The sequence below is a fragment of the Meles meles genome, chromosome 13, assembly GCF_922984935.1.
Source record: "Meles meles chromosome 13, mMelMel3.1 paternal haplotype, whole genome shotgun sequence".
In the NCBI taxonomy this organism is placed as follows: Eukaryota; Metazoa; Chordata; class Mammalia; order Carnivora; family Mustelidae; genus Meles; species Meles meles.
The window spans coordinates 8,284,275-8,308,453 of record NC_060078.1 but is presented as its reverse complement, the minus strand read 5'-3'; the positions used below and the strand labels follow the sequence as shown (position 1 = coordinate 8,308,453).

The following is a 24,179-nucleotide window of genomic DNA, read 5'->3' as shown; positions in this document are numbered from 1 at the left end:
TAGATGGTATCATACAATATACAGAAAACCCTAAAGGTTTCCACTAAAAAAAATAATTTCTAGAACTAATACATGAATTCAGTAAAGTTGCAGGACACAAAAGTCACATACAAAAAAGAAATCCATTGCATTTCTATACACTAATAGCAAACCATGAGAAAGAAAAATTAAGAAAACAATCCCACACTATTGCATCAAAAAGAATAAAATACCTAGGAATAAATTTAACCAAGAGGTGAAACCCTGTACACTGAAACTATAAGACACTGATGAAAAAAACTCATGATGACACAAAGAAACAGAAGGTATCCATGCTCGTGGAATAAAAGAATACTGTGAAAATGTCCATGGTATCCAAAGCAATGTACAGATTCCACAGCAATCTACAGGGCAATCTGTATCAAAATTCCAATATCCACTTTTCATAGAACTAGAAAAAATAATTCTAAAATTTATATGGAACATGGGCGCCTGGGTGGCTCAGTGGGTTAAAGCCTGGTGGCTTTAAAGTGGGTTTAAAGTGGGTTAAAGTGGGTGAGCCTTTGGCTCAGGTCATGATCCCAGGGTCCTGGGATCGAGTCCTGCATTGGGCTCTCTGCTCAGCGGGGAGCCTGGTTCCTCCTCTCTCTCTGCCTGCCTCTCTGCCTACTTGTGATTTCTGTCTGTCAAATAAGTAAATAAAATCTTTTAAAAATAAAATGAAATTTATATGGAACCACAAAAGACACTCAAAGCCAAAACAATCTTGAGGGGGAAAAAAGAAACCTGGAGATACAACATGCCTGGATTTCAGACCATACTACCAAGCTGTAAGTCATCAAAATAGTATGGTATGGGCCTAAAGACAGACACACAGATCAGCAGAAGAAAAGAAAGGCCAGAAATCAACCCACGCATATGCATCAATAATTTACAACAAGACAGGCAAGAATATGCACTGGGGAAAGAACAGTCTCTTCAATAAATGGTGTTGGGAAAACTGGAGAGCCACATGTGAAAAGAGTGAAACTGGATCCCTCTCTTGCACCAGACCAAAAACAAACTCAAAATGGATTAAAGACTTAAATGTAAGAACAGAAACCACAGAACTCCCGAGAGAAAGCATAAGCGGCAAGCTCCCTGATATCCATCTCAGTAACGTTTTGGGGGGGGATCTGATTCCAAAGACAAGGGAAACAAAAATGAAAATAAACAACTAAGACCACATCAAGCTGAAAAGCTTCTGCACACTAAAGAAAACAATCAGCAAAACTAAAAGGCAGCCTGCAGAATGGGAAAAGGTATCTGTAAATCATGCACCAGGGGCTCGCTTCAGCGAGAGTGGTACAGAGAAGATCAGCAGGGCCCCTGCACACAGATGACAGGCAAATCATCTATCTGGTAAAGGGGCTGATATTCCAAATATATTAAGAACAAAAAATCCAATTAAGAAATGGACAGAAGATCGGAATGGATATTTTTCCAAAGAAGACACACAGAAAACCAACAAGTCCATGGAAAGATGCTCAACATCGCGCCTCATCAGGGAAATCAAAATCAGACTCACAATGAGAGATTACCTGACACCTTGTCAGATCCCCTGGCAGCAAAAGGCAAGAAACAACAAGTGCTGGTGAGGATGCGGAGAAAGGGGAGCCCTTGTGCACTGTTGGTAGGAATGCAAACTGGTGCAGTTGCTACAGGAAATAGTAGGAAGGTTCCAAAAAAAATTCAAGACAGAAATACCATCTGATCCAGCAGTTCCACTACTCAGCATCTACCCAAAGAAAACAAAAACACTAGTTTAAAAAAAAAAAGATACATGTATCCCTATGTTCCCCGCAGCATTACTTACAACAGCCAATGAGGGTATGATGCTAAGTGAAATAAGACAGAGAAAGACAAAGACCACAAGATTTGACTTACACGCAGAATTTAAAAAACAAAACAAACAAAACGAAGCCCACACTCACAGGTATAAAGAACAGACGACAGTTGCCACAGGGGAAGGGTGTAAGGTGGAGGTGACATGCGTGCAAATCAAGAAGCAGGAACTTCAGTCACAAAACAGTAAGTATGGGGCGCCTGGGTGGCTCAGTGGGTTAAAGCCTCTGCCTTCGACTCAGGTCATGATCTCAGGGTCCTGGGATCGAGTCCCGCATCGAGCTCTCTGCTCTGCACGGAGCCTGCTTCCTCCTCTCTCTCTCTCTCTGCCTGCCTCTCTGCCTACTTGTGATCTCCGTATGTCAAATAAATAAATAAAATCTTAAAAAAAAAAAAAACAACAGTAAGTCACTGGGATGTCACATACAGCTTGGGGAACACAGTCAGTAATACTGTGTTAACTTCGTAGGGTGACAGGCGATAACCAGATTTATCGTGGCAATCATTTTGCAACGTACACAAGTGTCAAACCACTATGCTATACACCTGAAACTAATATAGTAGTTTAAGTCAGTTATACCTCCACTAACAAAAAAAAAAAAAAGATTCCCAGGTCCTGTGCAGAGCTAAGTTACAGACCTTGAATAGACCTGTTCAGTTGCACCAGTCTCCATTCAGAATGCTTTTACTCTTTTTTTTTTTTTAATCTTGCACTGTCATCCACACGCACACCAGGTAATAAACTAAAATTTTTTAAAATCACGACATTCTCATTAGAAAGGATCCTAGACTTTTCTAAACTTCGTTCTAATCCTAACTCATCTGGTCCAATAGTGAGGTGGGCTTCAGGTCCTCACCTGCAGCATGAGAAAACAATGCCCGGTCAGCAGTGAGGGTCAAGTGAGAGTGACATCAGATATATGAAAATGTTTCAGAAAAATGCTGTCCTGCTCCTGCTGCTGCTCATTCTGAGACATCCATCTGCTTCTGCCTAATGGACTCTGACTCATGCTTCACAAACCAGTTCAAGTGTCACCTTCTCGACAAAGCCAGCCTTGAATATCGCAAGGACACCATTACTCCGTCTGTCTGGCCAGATTTGTGTTCACACCTCCGTAGAGCAGTTGATATTTTAAATTTTAATTTAATTATGTATTTCTCCTAGTGTGGACTGTTTCCCATTTGCCCGTATTCCAGGGCACAGAGTAGGATTTCAATTAAAGCTCAATGAATCACGGGGCGCCTGGGTGGCTCAGTGGGTTAAAGCCTCTGCCTTCGGCTCAGGTCATGATCCCAGGGTCCTGGGATAGAGCCCCACATCGGGCTCTCTGTTTCGCGGGGAGCCTGCTTCCTCTCTCTCTGCCTGCCTCTCTGCCTAGCTGTGATTTCTCTCTGTCAAATAAATAAAAATATTTAATAATAAAAAAAAAAGCTCAATGAATCAATAATACTACTACTACTACAAAGGCTCTGTACTTTGTGAACATATGTACAGTTTGCAAGAATCACAATCGGTAAACGATAGTTTCTTACACACTCACTTTGCTGTATACTACCTGTTTTTATACACACATACATGCGCATAGACACATATTTTAATTATCATATATTTGTTAACAGGACTCCTCTATACTGAGTTTGACTCTCAGTACTAAACTAGAAAGAAAACCAATAGGCACTCCTCAAAGTTCTGAACCTGGAAAAATATAATTAGGACCTGATACAATTCTCCAGTTCCTGGGCTGCCTTCCATCTGCCTATCTGCCCCTTTGGTCTGTAAGATTTCTAACAAATCGGAGACCAGATATATTCTCCCTGTGAATGGGCTACAGATGAATGTTGAAGAAACAGAATATAGGATAACAATAAAAAGAAAAAATGAACCACTGAGTGGGTCAAAAGTTAGAATTCACTGCAAGTTTGCTTAAGGAACAGAAGTATAAATTTTTAAAACTCCACAAAATTATCATCCTTGGATCCCACAGGTGAGGCAGGGGCCGGAAGAACATCCTCTAAGGACGTCCTCCGCGAACAGTCATGGGACTGAAGAGCCACAAGACACTTGGGGAGATGCAGGGGTTTCATCTGCACATCTAGGGGTTCCAATCAGATCACAAATTAAGACTCAGTAAAGGGGGTGAGAGCAGTAGAGTGAAAGGAGGAATGGTCTAAATATCTGACGAAAGACAAAAAATCTGAAAGTAAACTAGAGACCCCTACATTTTCCTATCTTCAGTTTTCCTGTTAAACATTTACTGCAGCCATCTGACATGCCAAGGATTCTATTAAGCACTAGAGACATAGAGATGATGAAGAGATGGCTCTGGAAAAGCTCATAAGCTGTTAAGGAGTCAATCACAGTCCAGTTCAATACAGTTAACTTCTTAATTATCAGCCCCAGTCAACTGGACAAGAATGCACTCTAAATTAATAGCAGCTTTTAAGAAATCACACAACCACACTAACTCAACTGTAAGGCATGTCATGAAATTAGAAAGAGAAGATGAAAAAAAAATCAAATAATTTTTAAAATGTGGTACAGCCCCACAGGAGCTGTGAGCAGGCTCCTATCCCTAGATCCCTGACTAACTTGACCTTGGGCAAGTCACAACCTCTGAGTATCTCTGTTCCCTCCTCATTAAAACCAGGACAGGGCCCACCTCAAGGTGTCGTTGCTGGAATTAAAAGAAATAACTCACTCACAGCACTTAAAACAGCAAACTCTGAATAAATGTCTATTAATTATTATTATTTTTAAAGATTTCACTTATTTATTTGACAGAGAGAGAGATACACAGCGAGAGAGCGAACACAAGCAGGGGGAGTGGGAGAGGGAGAAGCAGGCTTCCTGCCAAGCAGGAAGCCCGATGTGGGGCTCGATCCCAGGACCCTGGGATCACGACCTGAGCTGAAGGCAGATGCTTAAGGACTGAGCCACCAAGGTGCCCCTAATATTACTCTTATAGCAAAGACTACAATAAAATAAACACAGTACTCTGAGAACATCAACCTGGGCTAGTCAGAGAGGGAAAGTTCCCTGGAAAGGACTGTGGAAAGGATTCTTAAAGGCTAACAAGGAGCCAGCACAGTGTGACTGTGTGTGTAAGTGTGTGAATGTGTGTGTTGGGGGGTGGGAGGGCAGGCACAGCTTCCAGGCAGGAAGATCACTACATGTGCAGAAAAGGCACAATATATACTGTAAAAGCAGTATATACTCTTGGAGGTTCCATTTCACTCATGGTATGTAATTTAAAACATTTTTGTTAAGAGGGCCACCTAGGTGTCTCAGTCAGTTAAGCGTCTGACTTCAGCTCCCATCATTGTCCCAGAGTTGTGGCATCAAGTCCCACATTGGGCTCCTTGCTCAGCGGGAAGCCTGCGTGTACTCTTGCTCTCTCTAGCAAATAAATAAATAAATAAAATCTTAGGGGGGAAAAACACAAAACATTTCTGATAAGAAAAATGGGGAGATATTTTAAAATAGAATGTCAAAGCCAGGTTAATTCATTTCTAAAGATTTACCTTCTTTTGTGTGTGTGTGAGAGAGAGAGAGAGCATGCAAGCATGAGCAGGAGATGCAGAAGGAAAAAGAGAGAGAGAATCTCAAGCAGACTCTGTGCTGTGCTTGGAGCCCGACTCAGGGCTCAATCCCAGGACCTTGAGACCATGACTTGAGCCAAAACTAAGAGTCAGATGCTTAAATGAGTCATCCAGGAACCCCAAAGCCAGGTTAATTTTACTTTATTTTTTTTTTTAAGGTTTTATTTATTTGGCAGAGAGAAAGAGAGAGAGATCACAAGTAGGCAGAGAGGCAGGCAGAAAGAGGGGGAAGCAGGCTCCCTGCTGAGCAGAGAGCCCGATGCGGGGCTCAATCCCAGGACCCTGGGATCATGACCTGAGCTGAAGGCAGAGGCTTTAACCCACTGAGGCACCCAGGCGCCCGCCAGGTTAATTTTAAAGATGAAAATCTGAGCTTTAAAATTCCTACCTAATTCCAAGCTGGACTGCTGCTGTTTGTTCCATAAGCAGGGACTGAAAACACTTTGCAGAGCCCTGTCCTAGGAAGGGAAACACTGTCTCTGCAGAACTACTGCTGAGCCAAGCACAGCCTTAAACTGTGAGGGGCACATTTACAGCAAAGAGCCAACCACGTGCCTGATCCAAGGGGTAGGAGCACTTGCCCAGCCCCTCAAACTGACCCGTTCAGGCAGTGATCTTCTGATGCCCTAAAGGGAAGTCAGAATGTACTTTCCAGAAATCCAACATTCCATGCAGATGGCTCAGCAGAAATATGCAGGAGTGATTTTTGGAGCCATGACAAAAGGTCGCTCTAGAAGGAATGGGGTCAAGGAAAGAATGATCACTTACCAGAGTGGGTCTGCATGAGACACGCTGATGACAAATGCTTCTCCTGTCTGTCCAGAAAGAGTTCGCCCACTTTTATCAATAATTGTCCCTGAAATCTGAATTAAAGTGAACTTGGTCAAAAGAGGCTCAAATTAAGAACACGGTCACTAGCGTGAAATAAAATGAGTGCACTGTTCTTTTACGAGGAAGGGGAGTGTGGAGCTCTCACACAGGAAGCACTTTTCATCATGGTCAGAAACAACAGGGGCAAGGGGACTGCGGGGATGAGTCAGGAAGCCATAACATAAAAAAACAGCAAAGTCACTGAGGCAAAAGCAATGACCAACATAGCTTTGGAATTCACACATCCAGTCCCACCACAGAAGGCTTTCCCAGAGACCTCAGGCTGTCCTAGCTATGACCCCTGGTTTGTCTAAGACCCCTTGATTTGATTCTAGTCTTTTCCTGCCAAGCAATCTTGGGACTCTCCCGGGGGTCTGCCTACTTGTAGGCTGATGTCATCCGATCTGGGAACTTGGGTCAGCATGCAAGCCCACCTCTCCCGGGGCCACTCTCAGAGGGAGTCCCAAAGCCTTTGACTTCGGGGGACCAATTCAGCCAGGCTTCAATTCCAGTGGCCTGCCTTCTGGGTTCACCTCCTTCCCATCTCCAGAGCTGAGACCGCCACTGGTAGGAGGAAGGTGAACAGAGGAAGCCAAAGTGGGTGGTTCCTTAAAGATACTAAAGATAGTTCTCCTATGCCAGGAAAATAAAAACCCTACCCTCAAAATGACAGTATTAATAAAAGACAAAAATCATCATGCAAATTTGAGAACTTACAAAGATAGGCCGAGGGGGATACTCCTCTTCAAAAAGTGTCTGGAGTGCGAATAAGGCTGCCTGTCAGGGGTAAAAAGAACATCTTTGTTCCTGAGAGACTGTGTCCCCAGAATGTTCCCTTTTCCAAAGCCTCTTTAGATGAGAGCAACGTCGCACTCCCTGGGGAAGAAGCACATCCTCCCTGTAAGGTACAATCCCCAATCCCAACACCCCATCTCAAGTCGCACATGGTACCTATGGAAACGAAACAAGATGCTGCCTCGGAGTTTACCTATGAACTCCTATTTCCTCCAAAGAAGAGCTCAAGAGCTCTGCTCTTTCTTCCTTCTCCCAGTCAAAACTAAAAATAGATAAATACAAATGCCTGCACCGTCCCCATCCTCGTAGATACAAGGGGGGTACAGAAATCAAGGGCACGCGGTGAGCTCAGACTGGGCTGTGCAGGCACTAATGCCAATTAACTCAGTGCATGCCCAAGCTGCATTAGGTTCCAGGGAACATCTCCTTCTTTTGATCACTGTATTTCCTGATTCCAAGATGTGCACATTTTCATAATTTGCTGAAGTCGGAATGCAAATCGTCCTTAATGTATACCTTCTTGGGGATGGGGGGGGTTCTTTTGCATCAAAAGTTACTAATTCAACAATATGAGAATTTTATTTTATTTTATTTTTAGAACTAGCCCAGCTGATCCCAAGGATCTGATGGAAAAATAAATGAGGGAAGAATAACCGGGTAAATTCCGGGGGAAAAGCAGTGTAGCAGGGAGAGGCTCATGAAAGCCTACCAGTTATTCAAGATGTATTTTAATTGTAGCGCTACAGAAAATAGCAGGATGGGAGTGTGACATCAGACAGATGACGGGAATAGATTCTACCCAGACGCACTTCCGAATTTAGGGTGGTATACAATTCCTGTCACTGGGAAATGGTAGGATATTTAATAGATGATGTTAAGATAACTAGGTAAATCTTAGAGAAAAAGAATACGTACCTAGTTAGAACTCTACCACATTCCTCACTCCAAAATAAATTACAGATGCATCATGGGGACAACCTCTCCCTCAATAATCAAAAGAATGTTATGTCGCACTTTTTTATACCTGTATAGCATCTCTCTCAGGACCCCCCCACACGGTAACAGCTGTCCCGGGAAAGACCTGGATGCCCAGGGAATAGGAGAAGGAAGGATATTTACTTTTCACTCCCTACATTTATGTACCTTCTAAATTTAGAACCATCTGTATGTATTTACTACATCTGCATACGTGCACCTAACAACTATATGTGAATTTACTTTCATAATTTTTTAAAAAAAGTGTTTTTGAAGGCTAAAAAGATAATCTTTTGAGTTTTTTCTCATCCCACTGGCCTTAACTAGAAATGCTCAAAAACAGAATGGAATAGAAGACTTTCATGTAACTTTGACAATGGCTGTGATGGTCTTCTTGCCCCACTGGGGATCCTCCCAGCCCCCACCCTGGCTGTCCCTTTCATCTCCCTCAACTCACCTTGGCATTAGCAGTATCAAAAATAGTCTCAATGAGTAAGACATCAACCCCACCATCCAGAAGCCCTTTGGCCTGCTCTCTGTATGCTTCAACGAGCTCATCAAATGCTGTAAAAAATAAAGCACATCCAAGACGTCAGTGACCAAAATCCTCTCAATGGCTAGGACATGCTATCTTCAAGCCTAGCACCTGTCAACTATTGTTGGTTTCTAATGCTTGATTTAAGGATATCACCTTTTGTGAGAAACCAAATAAAGAAATGGGGCAGTGATGGTAATTAAACCTGTAGACTGAACACTTCTGAACACTTACCACACAACCTCCACTTGCCCCGTATGAGCCAAGAAGTAAGTGAGGAGGCAGGAAGGTATGTGGTTTCATGAACCCTGTACCTTATTTTCAACACCTTTAAAGTATTCTTCCCAGGGATGGTCTTAACCAGTCAGTTAAGGAATGAGTGTGAGAAATAAGGAGAGAACCATGTCACCCTGACCTGGAAACATGGTGGGTCTAGTCACATCCTCTCACACTCGCAGTGATAAAAGGCTTCAATCCTGTGGACTTCACTCCTGCCAGAGAGAAAACCTGCCTTATGGGGCAATTTCAGTCTGAAATCAAAGTGTTCAATCATTCCAGGTACAATTTTTATTAAAAACATCTTGAGTTGTCCATTTCCATTTGAGCCCTCTCACCATTTACCTCCCAATGAAAAAAGAAAAAAGCTTGGATATTCAATAGGAAAACCCAATACTACCTTCACGCTTGCTGTATAAAGCACAAGAGAAAGGAAAACTTAGCCCCTCCCAGTCAAGCCTCCACCAAGCATAAGCCCAGTATGAGCAACCCCTGGTGAAAAACTATGACATCACCACATGGAAAGTTCTATAACCAAAAACCTACAAACCATACTTGCCTGAACTTGCCACCTACACAAAATTCTTCACTATACAAAGTATCAGTGCTATTCAGCTAAGTTTAATTCTTTTTGTATTTCATTGTCTCCATGCTTAAGAAATTGACTTAGATGTTTAGGTTTTTCATAAAATCTCAATGTGAATATGTTTATGTATGCTAGTTTATAATGTCAACAATGCCAGTATGTTTATATAGTTTGGAGCACTTTCTGACATAAAACGGGGGCCTAGTGGGCTCCTCTATAATAGACCAAGGCCTAGTGTCCATATTTGCTCATCTTCTCAGTTTAAAGCTTTCTCTTGATTAGTTTTATTTTCTCAGCTGATAAAGAAGCATGATCACAGTACCATGCACATTTGAAATAAGAATAGTAGTAATAATAACAAGATCTGACTTTTTATTTAGATGTTCACTACTTTTCAGGGACTGTTACAAGCCCTTTATGTCCATTAAGCCACAATAACCCTGAGGAAGAGCCTGTTATCCCATTGTACAGATTTTCAGATCACTGAAACACAGACATACTTACAGGGGCTCAAAGACTATTTACAATACTTACTAATGTTTCTGTAATCTGGTCTCTCCACAGACGGGGACACCGACAGTGTCTTATTAGTTGGACCCAGAGCTCCTGCCACAAATCTCTTAATTCCTTTGGGAAACGAAAAACAAGTGTAAAAATCTCTGAACAGCTTGACCTTTTTGTTGTGACTCAACAGGCTAAAAGATTTTCCCCTAGAACACAAGTCTCTAATCCTTTATCCACAACTCTGAAATACAAAAGTGCAAGTTATTTTAATTCGTTTGACAACAAACTTGACCTCTCCTGGACCAACAAGAAGCTCTTCATAGTCTTGATCACACTCGGTGAGACAATGCACAGATTTGACTACAAAAGAGTACCTGAGGATGGGCACTATCTCCAACCCCACTGGGAAAATTCTGAAATACAGGGATGTGTACAGGTGATTACCAAGCTGATCTGAAAGACTCCAAATTCTCACCTATCTGGCTTCAAAGCATTTCTAACCCTTTCCTAACCCCACAGTCATGTTTGAATAAATTGCCTCCCCTTCCTCTTAAGGTATCTCCAAGATCCTGAACTCAACACAGATTCTAGAAAAGCTCCTCACGGTAGCATTCAACTTGAAATGCTCCCCAGTATCATGCTGCAGGCCCTTCATGGGAGGGGTGGAGGGGGACTATTAAATCAAGATTGTAGCAATTATAAAGCCTAAAATTCAAGTATGAAACAGATCAAATCTCACTGTAAGCACTCTTTCAATAATTCTTTAATAACTTTTCCTCTGGTCTAGAGTCCAGGTGCTTCTAAAAGAGCCTCCAAGGTTGGGTTCATCCACACAGCATAACCGAAGCTGGAGGTACACTGATGACGCTAACTACTCAGTAACCTGGGTCACGATTTACAGTTTAACAGGAGAAGACTACTGATGAGTTGATAACCCAGCCTTCGAACAGGTTACCTTTCCCAGAGCTGAACAATAATATGCCTATAAGAAAAATGTCCTTCTCTTTCCCTGCTTTCGCTGGTTTCATATTCTCTGACCTGCGACTCTGTTGGGGTAATGGTCTCTGCACGTTGGTGGATTTAAAGACTATATCCCAAAAGCAGAGTTCCCACAAACCGCTACAGTCTTCATTAGTATGCTATATATCACTTCCTAGCAATTCCCCTTTGTATTTTCTCCCGCTGGCAACAATTTTACATTTCCAAATCTTAAGGGGCTCCATATATTCCTTCTATTCTCTTCCCTCCCTCAGAGCCTCCCCACCAGCTGGCACCCAAGTCACGCCATGGCAGCCAGCCAGGGGGTTAGTTATTTCAAGAGGCCTCTTTTCACGTCCCAGCAAGCCTGAATCGCATGCCACAGTCCTGTGCGGGCGGCACAGAGCCTTCCAGGCCATTAGGGATAGGACACGGACTATACTATTCACCTACATGAGCCAATCACAAGGATGAGGCTAGCCTTATTGGGTAAAATCAAATATCTTAATGTTTATCAAAATAACCGGAACACCTGAACTACCTAGCAATGTGCTTCCAAAAGGAGAAGATCAGCTTGGCTGTAAATACCCAAAGAAGCTACAACCATAAATATACAAAGTAGCTAGAGCTACAAAGTGAAGCTAGAGCCTGCACTAAACACAGAGTAAACCCTGAGCCTAAGGCCCACAGGGACAGAATCAAGTCAGAGAGGCCCTGGAGGGCTTGATTACGAAACTGCAAAGTCATCACCTACCCACAAGTACGAATACAGAGTCTGCAGTGTTGCTAGGGGGCTTTTCCCTTCTGTGACAAGAAGGGAAAAGCACAATAAAGACAGCACGTGACACCTGCGAATCTCAAAACAGTCATCCTTGCAGATGTTCCTTACCTGTCTGGAGGGACACCTCCTCGGCTGCCTTTCTGGCCACCCTGGCGGAGAATTTGTTCATCCCGTAGGCCTACACATTAATGCAAACATTAGTGGGCGCATCTTCCCCTCCGCCCCATAAACCAGGGACTCATGACCTTATAAAAGCCAGTTTTATTTAGTAAGGAAATGTAGACGGAATTAACAGGAGGTCTGAACGAAATCTCGGCTGAGCGGGCCTCTCAGCTGCCCCAGCCGTGAAGGCAGCAGGTGAGCCAAGAGTCCTTGGGAACTGCTCTGAGCTTCCTCCCGTAGCCATGAGCTAATTGATAACAAAGGGTGATCTCTTGGCCATCTGGGACAGCAAAGAATAAGCTGAGCTGATGCAGTTAAATGCTCTGCGAATTTGAGAAAGCATAGGAACAGAAGAAGCACAGGCTTCAGAGACAGGGGCCCAGGATTCGAGAACCAGCTCTCAGTGCCTGCCTGGGCCCTTCCCTTAGCAGCTTCTCTGAGCCCTGACTCCCTTCGCTGTAGGGTGGTTGTACTCAGGGCCTCTGAGCTTTCTGCAGATTACTAACCTCTTTAGAACTTGGTAAAGGGCCATGAACCCCCTCAGTAGGAAATAAAAAGTATGCACGAACACACAAAGTAATGCCTACAATATAGAAGTTCATGGACCTTCCAAAATCTTTCCCAGACCAGGTTAGAAGGTCCCAGACTTGTGGCCTTCATGAGCCCTTCTCAGATCTTATGTGCTGTGGATCTTCATTATTCAGTAATTAAGAAACCAGAGTATTCTAAAATAGGGATTGGCAAACTCTATAGGTCGTCCTATGGCAAAGCTAGCCTAAGCCAGTTTTATAAATCAAGTTTTATTGGGATATAATCAACATCATTCATTTACATATTGTTTATTGCTGCTCTTGTACTATAATAACAGAGTCAAGTAGTTGCTGTTTATGGCCCACAGAGCCTAAAATATTTACTTACCCGGCCCTTTATAGAAAAAGTTTGCCAACTCCTGCCCTAATTCACACAAAACTAATGATTTTCCCTTGATAATCCGAAAGACAAGAGATCTCACAAAGTCCCAACAGCAGGAGAGAAATCAGTGCTGCATGAAAACAGAGGCATGTGTCTGGAAAAATCCCACACAGACGAGGGTACGGCAGCATCTACTATGTACCCCCATCATTCCACATTTTACAAAATCTGAAAAAGGAGCATCATGTTGATTAAAAAGAAACCAGATCCTTCACCACACACCCATTAGGGTGGCTACTATCAACAAAACAAAACAAAACAAAACCCCCCATAAACAGAAGATACCAAGTGTCGATAAAGCCGCAGAAAACGTGGGATCCTTGCACACTGTTGGTGGGAATATAAAACGGTGCATATGTATGTGTGTATATATATATATATATACACACACAGGTCTATATATATATACAGGTCTCTCTCTCTATATATACACATACACATATACATACACACATATATGTACGTACAGGGGAACATTATTCAACCTTAAAAAGGAATTTCTGACACTTGCTATGACATGATTGAACCTTGAAAACATTAAGCTAAGAGTCATAAAAGGACAAAAGCTGTACGATTCCACTTACGTGGAGTACCTAGAGGAGACAAATTCGTAGAGAAAGAAAGTACAGTGGTGGTTTTCGGGGTCCAGGGAGGTTAGGGAAGAACAGGGAGTTACTACTGAATGTTAATGGGTACAGACCTTCAGTTCTACAAGATGACGGGAGTTCTGGAGATGGACGGTGGCAATGGTTGCCCACTAAGATGAATGTATCTAATCCCACTAAACCGTACGTAAAAATGGCTAAGATGGTCAATTTTACATTACATGTGTTTTGCCATGATTTAAAAAAAGAACGGAATCTTCATGCAGGGCAGAAAAAGGGTGTCCACACAGCCAATCACTGTGCCTTTATCAGCAACCACTGCATAATAAGTATCATCTGTACCTGATTACTGGCCCATAAAAGACACCAGTTAGGAAATGAATGGTCTGCTGTGTTCAGAAGCAGAAAAGATTCAAAGCATCTTCCCAGTCTGACCACAAGCAACAGACAGCTAGACATCAGCTGGACTCCTGCAGCTTCGGCTGGTTTTCTCACTAGCAACTGTCAAGGCAGAAAGGGCCAGGAAGAGGAACAATGGCATTCTTACCAAGTGTTCGAGGCCATAGTCAGCTTGGGCAATGCTAGTGCTGCTGAAAGTGTTTGTTTCAATGATATCTGCCCCAGCCAGCAAGTAATCCTGCAACAAAAGATAGCAACGTCAGTGCTCGGGGTTTCAGAGGCCCTGTCCCCCTGCAATAAACACTTCTGCTTGTCACCACCACGCCAAACACCATGTGACCGCCCACTAAGCGCAGGCACTGCCCTGGAGCCCAGAGTCGCAAAAAGACAAGGATTTGACAGAGAGGGACGTGGTGTAAACAAACGCAGAGCTCGATTCGGACACAGTTCACATGCTAAGCTGGGTGAATGGAATGAAGTTCCTTAAACCCCAAGTTTTAGTTTCCTCACGGAAAGTACTAGAATGCAACTCCACAGGGTGGCTGTGTGATGACAAAAGTTCTGGCCCAAGACAGTGCTCTCCAGCCTTAGCACAGTTTGTTTCCCACCGGCAACGGCTCTATCTCTGAGAGCCCAGTTCTGCCCATGATTGTTTCAGTCCCTCTCTGTGGGTCCCTCTGAGCCAGATGGGCGCTCCTTCTAGAACCCGGAGGCTCTCGGCACCTTCCTGTCCTCCCTGTTCGAAACCCGTCTTCCCCGTTTCACTCTTCGGACGACACTTCCTCAACCTCAATCTGAGGAACACTCTGGAATTTCTCAACTCCCTTGATTTTTCCCAACAGTGAGCAAACCCACCCTCTCCCTGATACACACTCTTGACAAAGAGCTGGGAAGTGAATTTCTCACCTAGAGTAAGTCACAAACATCCTAAATATCCACCAGTTGGAAAAAAAAACAAATAAGCTAGAATGTATCCATTTTGTAACATGCTGTGTGGTGGCTAAAAACACTGTGTGTATCTATGGATATTGACATGAAAGACCTCCAAAAATAGGCTTGAGTAGAAAGCAAAACTGACTGATAGGTGAAACAGGACACATTAAGCTTAAAGCATACATGTACACAACGGTATGCATTTTTGCACATATATACATATGCACGTATGTACATAAATGTGTAACAAATTGATGTGTAAAGACATAGAGCAGTAAGCGGTTATCTCAGGAGAAAAAAAACAGAAATTTGGAGTAGTGGTCAAAAGTTATTTTATTCTTGGGGCGCCTGGATGGCTCAGTGGGTTAAGCTTCTGCTTTTGGCTCAAGTCATGATCTCAGGGTCCTGGGATGGAGCCCCGCATCGGGCTCCCTGATCAGCAGGGAGCCTGCTTCTCCTATTTCTGTCTGCTGCTCTGCCTACTTGTGATCTCTCTCTGTCAAATAAATAAAGTCTTTTTTTTAAAAAAAAGTGAATTTATTCTCAATCTATAGGTTTTGTCTTATGAGAGCAAATTAAATTTTTCAAAAAAGAGCAAGAAAAACTGGAAACAACATTAATGCCTAGGAATAAGTAAATTAGTTAAGTAATTAATAATACATATGTAGATTATATCATGAAGTTATTAAACCATGTTTCAGAATATTTAATGCTCCTATATATAGATAAAAATGTAAATCATACAACAGTATGAATATAATTAAAATTTAACTTTTAAAATCCCAGTATAAAAACTAGATTAAAATATAACTTAAAATATGTGATTAATAGTTAGTCTTGGTATTGATATCTCCTGGTTTTGATTTTCTCCTTTATGGTTTTCTATATTATCTTTTATTTAAAACAATAAACATGCATTGTCTTTACAGTTAGCAAAAAATTTCTCAATTCACAGTTTTCTCCAATTTGGTGTAGATTTGAAAATTTCCATAATATACAGTTTAGAAGGCGTTTCTTCTAGCTCTTCACCCTCTCCCTATGCCTCTTCTCCTAGCTCAATATCCCACTCCTGAACTCCAGGCAGGACATCCCTTGATGCCAATCCTATTCCTGCCAATCTTTTTTTTTTTTTTTTTTTTAAAGATTTTATTTATTTATTTGACAGAGAGAGATCACAAGTAGGCAGAGAGGCAGGCAGAGAGAGTGAGAGGGAAGCAGGCTCCCTGCCGAGCAGAGAGCCCAATGCGGGACTCGATCCCAGGACCCTGAGATCATGACCTGAGCCGAAGGCAGTGGCTTAAACCACTGAGCCACCCAGGCGCCCCTATTCCTGCCAATCTAAAAAACATGTGATCTGGGGCACCTGGGTGGCTCAGTGGGTTAGGCCTCTGCCCTAGGCTCGGGTCATGATCTCAGGGTCCTGGGATCGAGCCCCACATCAGGCTCTGCTCCTGGGGAGCCTGCTTCCCCCTCTCTGCCTACTTGTAATCTCTGTCAAATAAATAAATAAAATCTTTAAAAAAACAAACAAAAACCCCAAAAACGTATGACCTGAGTCAAGCTACTGAATTTCTCCACTCCTCACTGAGCAAGCTGTCCGGAGAAAAGGAGGCCAGGAAGGACAGCATTTTTAGAGGCTAACAGAGGTTCTGAATTGTGTTTCATGGGGCGATGCTGTGGGCAAGGACTGCCTGCGGCGCTCACCCGTATCCTGGCGGCAAGCTCCCACAAACGTTTCCCCAGGCAGAGCCCAAGGTGAGGGGACACCAGCCCTTGTGGCATCTCAACAACAACCATAGGGAACTTCGGGGAGAAAACAGTGTATTACTCACAAGTCCTGGAGGGTACAGGCATGCCCAGGGTCACACTTCAAGGGGCGGGGGACAGATGGGCAGGGGAGTGAGCACAGGCATAGGGTTCTGCCTTTCTGAGGGTACAAGGATGCGGCACCTGGAGTTTCACAGTTTCACTCTTTATTGTCAAATTTAAAACATAAGAGCGGGAACCACGGTGTGGAAAGGGAAAAATGGGGCCAGGCAGTTGTCGGGCTCATCCAGGGCTCCCCAAGAGCAGAACTCATGGGTGAGGGCCATCAGGTATCCAGTGGTTCAGCGAGTAGCAGCACCATGTTTAATTCGAGACGGATGTCTCCTGAAATGGGGATCTTGGCAACCAAAAGCTCAACGTCAGGCATTCACGCTACAACCAAAGCAGCATACTGCCAGGCACCTACATTACAAATATAACTTGGACATTCCGTTAAAATTATACATCAGGGGATCTGATCTATGGTCACTGGCTCCACTAGAAATAGCCACATGTGAAAAAAACCTGGTCTGTTTCCCTTCCTCATCCATGAACACAACACGCTCTCCACGTCTGGCTAGTAAATGCACCCCCATAAACGGGACACCCCAGCACACTTTGTTGTACTTTTCAGCCATTTCCACTCCATGGACCTATCGTGCGAACCTCGTTCTTCCATCTAGATGCCTACCTAATACACAGGGCAAGGAATCTTTCCTCTAACAAATATTTATTGAGCACTTCCTATGTGGGAGATAACGTTCTAGGCAGTAGGGCTTTGGTAGTGAAAAAAGAGGCATAAATTCTTGCCCTGCAGAAGCTTGTAATCTAGTGGTAATCCACAGAAACAATAATGATGAAGCTACAGGGCACAACAGTTCATGTGATTTCAACAGCTGCATTATAAGAAGTTTATTTGCGGGGCACCTAGGTGGCTCAGTCGAGTAAGCAACTGCCTTCCACTCAGGTCATGATCGCTGTGTCCTAGGATCGAGCCCAGCATCAGGGAGGAGCCTACTTCTCTCTCTCCCTCTGCCTACTGCTCCCCCTGTTTATGCTCTCTCTAATAAATAAATAAATAAATAATTTTAAAAGTGTATTTGTAACCATACCAGGCCATTTATATCCATGATGATTTTCCCAATCTACAACAGACTAGATTTTATAATAGGATTTAACTACTCTCAAGGCCTCGCAGAAAAATTTAGTTACCATTCTTCTTGCAGAACCACACCTTTTTAAGGATCAATTTTAAATCTTCTGGTACTTGGAATTTCCATTATGAGCAAAGGAAAGGCATTCTTAGCTTTCCTTCACATGAACGCCATTCTGCAATCAACCTAGAACAAAGTCTTGACAACACAACAGAATGATCCCTTCCATTCTTGATGGACCCCTTAACCACAAAGTGATTTGTTTAGATGACTTTTTTTTCCCTTAAGAGCCTGAAACATCCGTAACAATGCCCTTCTCCAGAAAACAAAACTTTCTCACCTCACTAGTAAATACGTTTTATCCTTCCAGTTGAATCCAGACCAGGAAAATAGATTCAATCACCTCAGTATCTCTTCTGGTTGTAATTTTATGAAATTCTGGCGATGACCTACCAAACAATTTCACTCTGTGTTTCTTTCTAAATTTTAAAAATCTACTGCCCCCAGTTACTTGTTCCTGATTCATACTGGCTAACCATTTTTATTGGGGACAGGAAAATGGAATGAAAGAGCATGGGATTTCATGCCAGGAAGCTCCCAAACATCAGACAAGCTCTTTAACCTCTGTGAGCCACAACTTTCAAATCCACAAAATAAGAATAATGACCACCTTTTTGGTTTTACTTTATCAGGGCTGCTGTGGAGACTCAGGTAAAGCAGTGTATGTGAAAAGCCCAATTTGTCCAGGATTTCTATGGTCTTTCATTTAACTGCCCCAAAGGCAGGAAAACTACCTTTCTCACCTCCTTATCCTGAATGCTCATCGCAGTGCGAGGCCTTTCTTCAGTGCCCAAAGCCTTCTTTGTGAACGAATCACCTCTTTCTTCTGTACCCTCCAGAGCCCTCAATATATGAAGAGGCTTACAGGATAATGGCATGAGAACAGGAGGCATGGCGGTACTGTACCTTATGGATCTGGTAAATGACGTTGGGTTGAGTTATACTTAAAATGTCATTGTTGCCTTTTAGGGGCCTGGCATGATCTTGAAATTCGTGACCTCGGAAGTCTTCTTCACTTAGCTTATGCCGCTGGATCATGGTCCCCATCCCTCCATCCAGCACCATGATCCTCTCCCGCAGAATGGCTTCAATCTCATCCTGCAGGCTTTTCTTCGCACCTGCTTTAAAGAAAGTGAAAATCCGACTTTCAAAATCCGACTTTCAAAAGATGCGTGCAGAAGGTTTCTAAGAACTACTAGAAAGCCTCAACGACACTGACTGGAGCCCCCTCCTTGGTTCAGCTTTTCTTGGCTATCCTCACCATAGCCCACATCTGCCGTCCCAAACCTGCTCTCTTTTAGCTCCAATCCTTCTCCTTCTGTAGGAAATTCTACCTAACCCCGTCAGTAGAAGTAGAAGTCTTCTACCCAGAGCTCCAAAATTCACCTCACCCTCCACCTCATAATCCTCTTACAGCTTGGCTCAAGCTGTTTTTCCTCTCTCTGCCCTTAGGGAAGAGCACTTCTGTACCCCCTGCTTTCTGACAGTGGAACATGCCTCTATCTCTCCTCCCACTTCCATAAAAAGTCTAAGCATTTTTCCAGAGGGTCTCTACTGTTTTCACTTTTCAGTCCAGAAATAAACTATTTTCAGTCTTTAATACGGTTGTTACTGTAAAACAACCTAGCTCCCACATATACAAATTTTGAGATCTTGTGAAAGGAGTCATCATATATGTACGAGATCAAAGCTTTTTTTAGAGACTCTAAACAAAATATCTGATTTTTTTATTAGAAATTTGACAAACAGGGACTCCTGGGTGGCTCAGTTGGTTAAGCGGCTGCCTTCGGCTCAGGTCATGATCCCAGCGTGCTGGGATCGAGTCCCACATTGGGCTCCGTGCTCGGCGGGGAGCCTGCTTCTCTCTCTGTCTCTGCCTGCCATTCTGTCTGCCTGTGCTCACTCTCGCTCTCTCTCTCTCTGACAAATAAATAAAATCTTAAAAAAAAAAAAAAAATTTGACAAACATATTCTATACTTTGCATGGAAGACTGAAGTACCAGAAAATGCTAAATTAACTTTGAAAAAGTAGAAAGAGGTTATCTGGCCCACTAAATATCAAAATATACCATAAAACTATATTCCCATAAAAAAGGAAAAATAAAATAGAGTATCTCCATTGCTTAGAATAGGGAAAGACTTAAGACTCAAAAAGCCCAACTTGTAATATTAAAAAAAAAAAAAGATGAATGTGATTCCATAAAAACTAAGGATTCCTATGAAATGAAAGTTACCATAGACAAAATTAACAGAAAGATTATGGATTGGAGGAAGATTCTGCATGTCCCAAACTGAAAGGGACTAACACCTATAATGTACAAGGAACTCCTACAAAGATACAAATAGTCAAGTCAAGGAAGAAGAAAATAATACTCAGTCTTTTATATTATAAAGAGATGCTCAAGCTCATTACCGACCGAATGTGAATTAAAACAAGATGATACCCATTTGCACCCAACAGATGGACAATAATTAGAAAAAGGGATAATGCCAAAGAAATCTGCACCCTCCAGTATGCCTGCTGGACAGAGCCATTCTGGAGAGCAGCCTAGCAGAAAACCCAGCAACCTCAATCCCGGGTATATTTCCCAAACAAAATCTCAGGTTGATCCACCGGGAACACAGGAGGGGATGTTTGTAGGAGTGGCACATTGGAGACAACGTTGGGAAATGTCCAAGTAAAATGTGGTAGACATTCATGGGGAACACTGCACTGCTGTATGATAATGGTGGGATATTGAGTGAAAGGGTCAGCAATCATCAACTACCAAGATACTACTTACATAAATTAAAAATACATACACACACTAGAGTACAAGGAAACATACAAATACATGGCAATATGGGAACCAGGCCACCTGTGAGACCATGAGAACTGTGAACAGAAAATGAGATAGGGGCGCCTGGGTGGCTCAGTGGGTTAAGCCACTGCCTTCGGCTCAGGTCATGATCTCAGGATCCTGGGATCGAGTCCCGCATCGGGCTCTCTGCTTAGCGGGGAGCCTGCTTCCCTCTCTCTCTCACTCTCTGCCTGCCTCTCTATCTACTTGTGATCTCTCTGTGTCAATAAATAAATAAAATCTTTAAAAAATAAAAATTAAAAAAAATTTAAAAAAGAAAATGAGATAAAAGAAGACATAATAAAATGGGAATTGCATGCATTGAAGACAAAACTCCCCCCAACTGAGGCCCTTAAAAATTCCCTGCTTCTACATCATCCTCATGCTTATTTATCCTTTACGGGATAAGATTTCCCTTTTAGAGGTCCTCCTCCCAGATTTGTTCATTTAAGTGTTCACTGTTCCTATCCTGATGTATTCCCCAAGCTTTTCCAACAGGACGTTATCTTTCACTGGCTTCTAATCACCGTTGCCCCTCCAGAACCTTCTCCTAAGAGTAAGTCACCTTAACAATTCTTCTTTCCCTTGGTAAGGTGGGCAGTCACTGAGCTCTTCCATGAAGAACAATGATAACCAAAACACCCTCTATTTATCTATATTCGGTTCATTGCATACAGAACATTCTGTATAGTTTACTCCTGACTAACCACGTTCTTAACAGGGCAGATTCTCCCCCCAACAACTCTCACAGTGGAAACAAAAATATATAGCTCTGCATTGCCACCATCTAGCCCACACATTCTGCTGTTGATATATTTAGATGAAGGTGAAATAACATATTTCCTTTCTTAATTAAATAGGAAAGCAAGCAGTCATGAGGCAGAGATATTATTTAAAGAACGGTATGATCTGCCTCTCTACCTCTTCTTTTATATCAACAGTGATAAAATGTTTCTCAGTCACATTTCCACTGGTTTCAAGAACAATTTTACCAATATCAGAACCCTAGAATCAATAGGGTCACTAGCTCACCTCTGATAAATTTCCTTCTGAGTTATGAATTCAGTATTCAGCCCCTGCCATGCTGAACACCCTCACTCCCCCACACCTAGGTACTGCTCCATCCTTGGGACTGGTTCTCTTCTTTCTACATTTCCTACCTCATACCTCCCATGTTTTTATGGGTATGTTTGACCAAAAATTTTAATCAAGGATGACCTTAGAGACCAATCTCATTATAAAGCTGAAACTATTGTTAGTTCTTGAGCTAACCTAGTTTTTTCTCAACATTAATCTCAGAGCCATCATTAGAATCGCTTGAGATTACTACTCCCCATCACGACCTACTATCTGCTCATTTTACAAAGTGAGTCTATGCACACTGGAGTGTGCAGAACGACTGCTCTAACCCTGGTGTGGTAAAGAAACGTTTCCTTAAGTTTTAATAGTTCTCTGGGTTTCCTTATCTGCCTTGCAACACAGAAACTTTCTTTGGATGAGCACAGCAGGTGCTCAATAAATATTTCTTGAATTGAGAACGTTAACTCTGGCAAAATTTCCACTGCGCTCCCCTGAAATATGTTGCACCCAACATCGAAGTTACTTTGACATTAAAAGGTGTCTTGGGCGCGCGCGGAGAGAGGGTGCCTCGTGGCTGCTGAGAGTCCGCTTGCCCGGGAGGAAGAGGCGCAGGTGCGGAAGGAACCCAGCAGAAGCACGTGGAACCTCCGCCAGCTCAAAGCTGCCGCCCTCCCGCCCGCGGGGAAACCTGGCGGCGCGCCTCCAGGAGGCGAGAATTACCCCAGGGATTAGGAGCCCATAACAGGACTCAGTACAAAACCCAGCCGCGAAGAGCCGGAGGCAGCGTTACCGGAAGGCGTCCGCTCTGGCAGCGCGGGCGACATTCCGCCGAGTCTCCTCCTCCGCAGGCCAGGGGCGAAGCCGGGGAGTCGCACTCTGCACAGGAGGACACGACCAAGAGTGACGCCAGCCAGCGCCTCAGAGCCGACCTCAGGAGCCGAGGTCGCAGGGGGCACCGAGGAGCCCGGAGCCCGCGGCCGCGCACCCGCGGCGCCCGGGGCCTTCCGCGCACCACAAGCCGCTCAGGGGACCTCCCGCCCGACTAGGGCGCGGCGTGGCGAAGACAGACGCGCCCTCGGCCGCTACAACGCTCCAGCACGTGCTTTCTTCCCGGTCACCAGGCCTGTCCTCGGCGCGGGGTTGGCGGCCACACACGCGCGACCCTAAGTCGGGTCGCGGGAAAGGCGCAGACTGGACCCGAAAAGGAGGACGCCGTGGTGCCCGAGGCGCAGGACCGAGAATGCCAGGCCCCTTGAGCTTTTGAACACCTTACAACGTTGCTAGCGTCTCCGCTCAATCTAGCCTCTGCGTGGGAGGTCCTGCCCCTTCCGGCCTATGATTGGTCTGTACGAGCCCGTCGCGCTGTATTGGCGGATCCATTTCAACCAGTCACCTGAGGGTTTGCCCCAGGGCTCTCTGGGAGATGTAGTCCAAGGTCCCACGCAGTCAATGTTGCAGGAGCCCTAAACTGTTAAGCCGTGCGGAGACTGGGCGCATCTCCAAGCCCGATATGTGGAAATGCGGCCGCGAGGCCTCTCAAGTTTAAGTCGTAGCGCGAAGTCGGCGCTAGCTTAAACCTGTAGTGGTGTCAAGAGCGGGGAATTTTGAGTTGGGGGTCCCAAGTTCTAGCCACGTTTTGCTACTGACTGGCTCTGGGCAAGATAAATAACCTCTGAGTCTTCGTGGCTCCACAAGCAGGAAATGATAGGGTGGTAGTAATTGCTGTTTTATAAGCCTGTTGTAGGGGGAAAATGAGATCGTGCCAACGCGCTGTGAAAATTGAAGTACATACCTGCGTGTTAACTGTCAACTAATTGACAGTATAATTTATTGAACACTTCACTGTGTATCATGCATTGGGCTAAGCACTCGCAATGCAAAGAAAGACAAGCTACATCACACCCCCGCCTCTGTCTTGGAGAAAGAACTCACAACTAGCTAAAACTAATAATTGAAGAGGGAAAAATGAGAACCACATACACTGTGCCAAAAGAGCTGCGTTACTCCAAGGGTGTTGGAGGAAAGCTTCCAGGAAGTGACTGGGACTTGACGTAGGAGCTCTCCAGTGGGGAGAGACTTCCTGAGTAGAACACAGCACTAGAGAGGCTTTGAAAATAAGAAAAGCTCTGCAAGGGTGAGCATGGTAGATAGGAGGAAAGCAAATGAATCTAGGAAAATAAAGTTGAGACCAAATTATGAAGTTCACTAATCTTTTTATTTTAAAGTACACATTTGTATGCCATTCTCATTTTATTATGTCATTATACCTCAATTTTTTATATCTAAAAATTATGATAATCATGTGTATTGCATCTTTACCAAAAATGGTCATACTTGGAGATGAAAAAACCCAAGTGGGGGGAGAAGGGAACAAAGAAGAGTGTAGGAGGGAGAGGATGGCCCTA

At 43.6% G+C, this 24,179-nt stretch overlaps 1 protein-coding gene across 3 annotated transcripts in view; it reads right to left on the bottom strand.

Annotated features, from left to right (window-relative positions):
• The window catches only part of MTR (5-methyltetrahydrofolate-homocysteine methyltransferase), a 100,560-nt gene extending 77,484 nt beyond the window's left edge, over positions 1-23,076 (bottom strand). Inside the window, exons 1-8 of one of the 3 annotated variants that reach the window (XM_046027468.1) lie at positions 22,565-23,076; positions 18,761-18,975; positions 14,050-14,139; positions 11,872-11,941; positions 10,035-10,127; positions 8,561-8,667; positions 7,051-7,110; positions 6,232-6,326 (exon numbers count right to left, since the gene is read on the bottom strand). In XM_046027468.1, coding sequence (XP_045883424.1) covers positions 6,232-6,326; positions 7,051-7,110; positions 8,561-8,667; positions 10,035-10,127; positions 11,872-11,941; positions 14,050-14,139; positions 18,761-18,975; positions 22,565-22,598 — 764 coding nt within the window. In that variant the 5' untranslated portion in view covers positions 22,599-23,076. Of the gene's footprint in view, positions 1-6,231; positions 6,327-7,050; positions 7,111-8,560; positions 8,668-10,034; positions 10,128-11,871; positions 11,942-14,049; positions 14,140-18,760; positions 18,976-22,494; positions 22,505-22,564 lie in introns of those variants that run through there. The other 2 variants (XM_046027469.1, XM_046027470.1) reach the window with 2 other exon arrangements.
• Between the last annotated feature and the right edge of the window lie 1,103 nt (positions 23,077-24,179).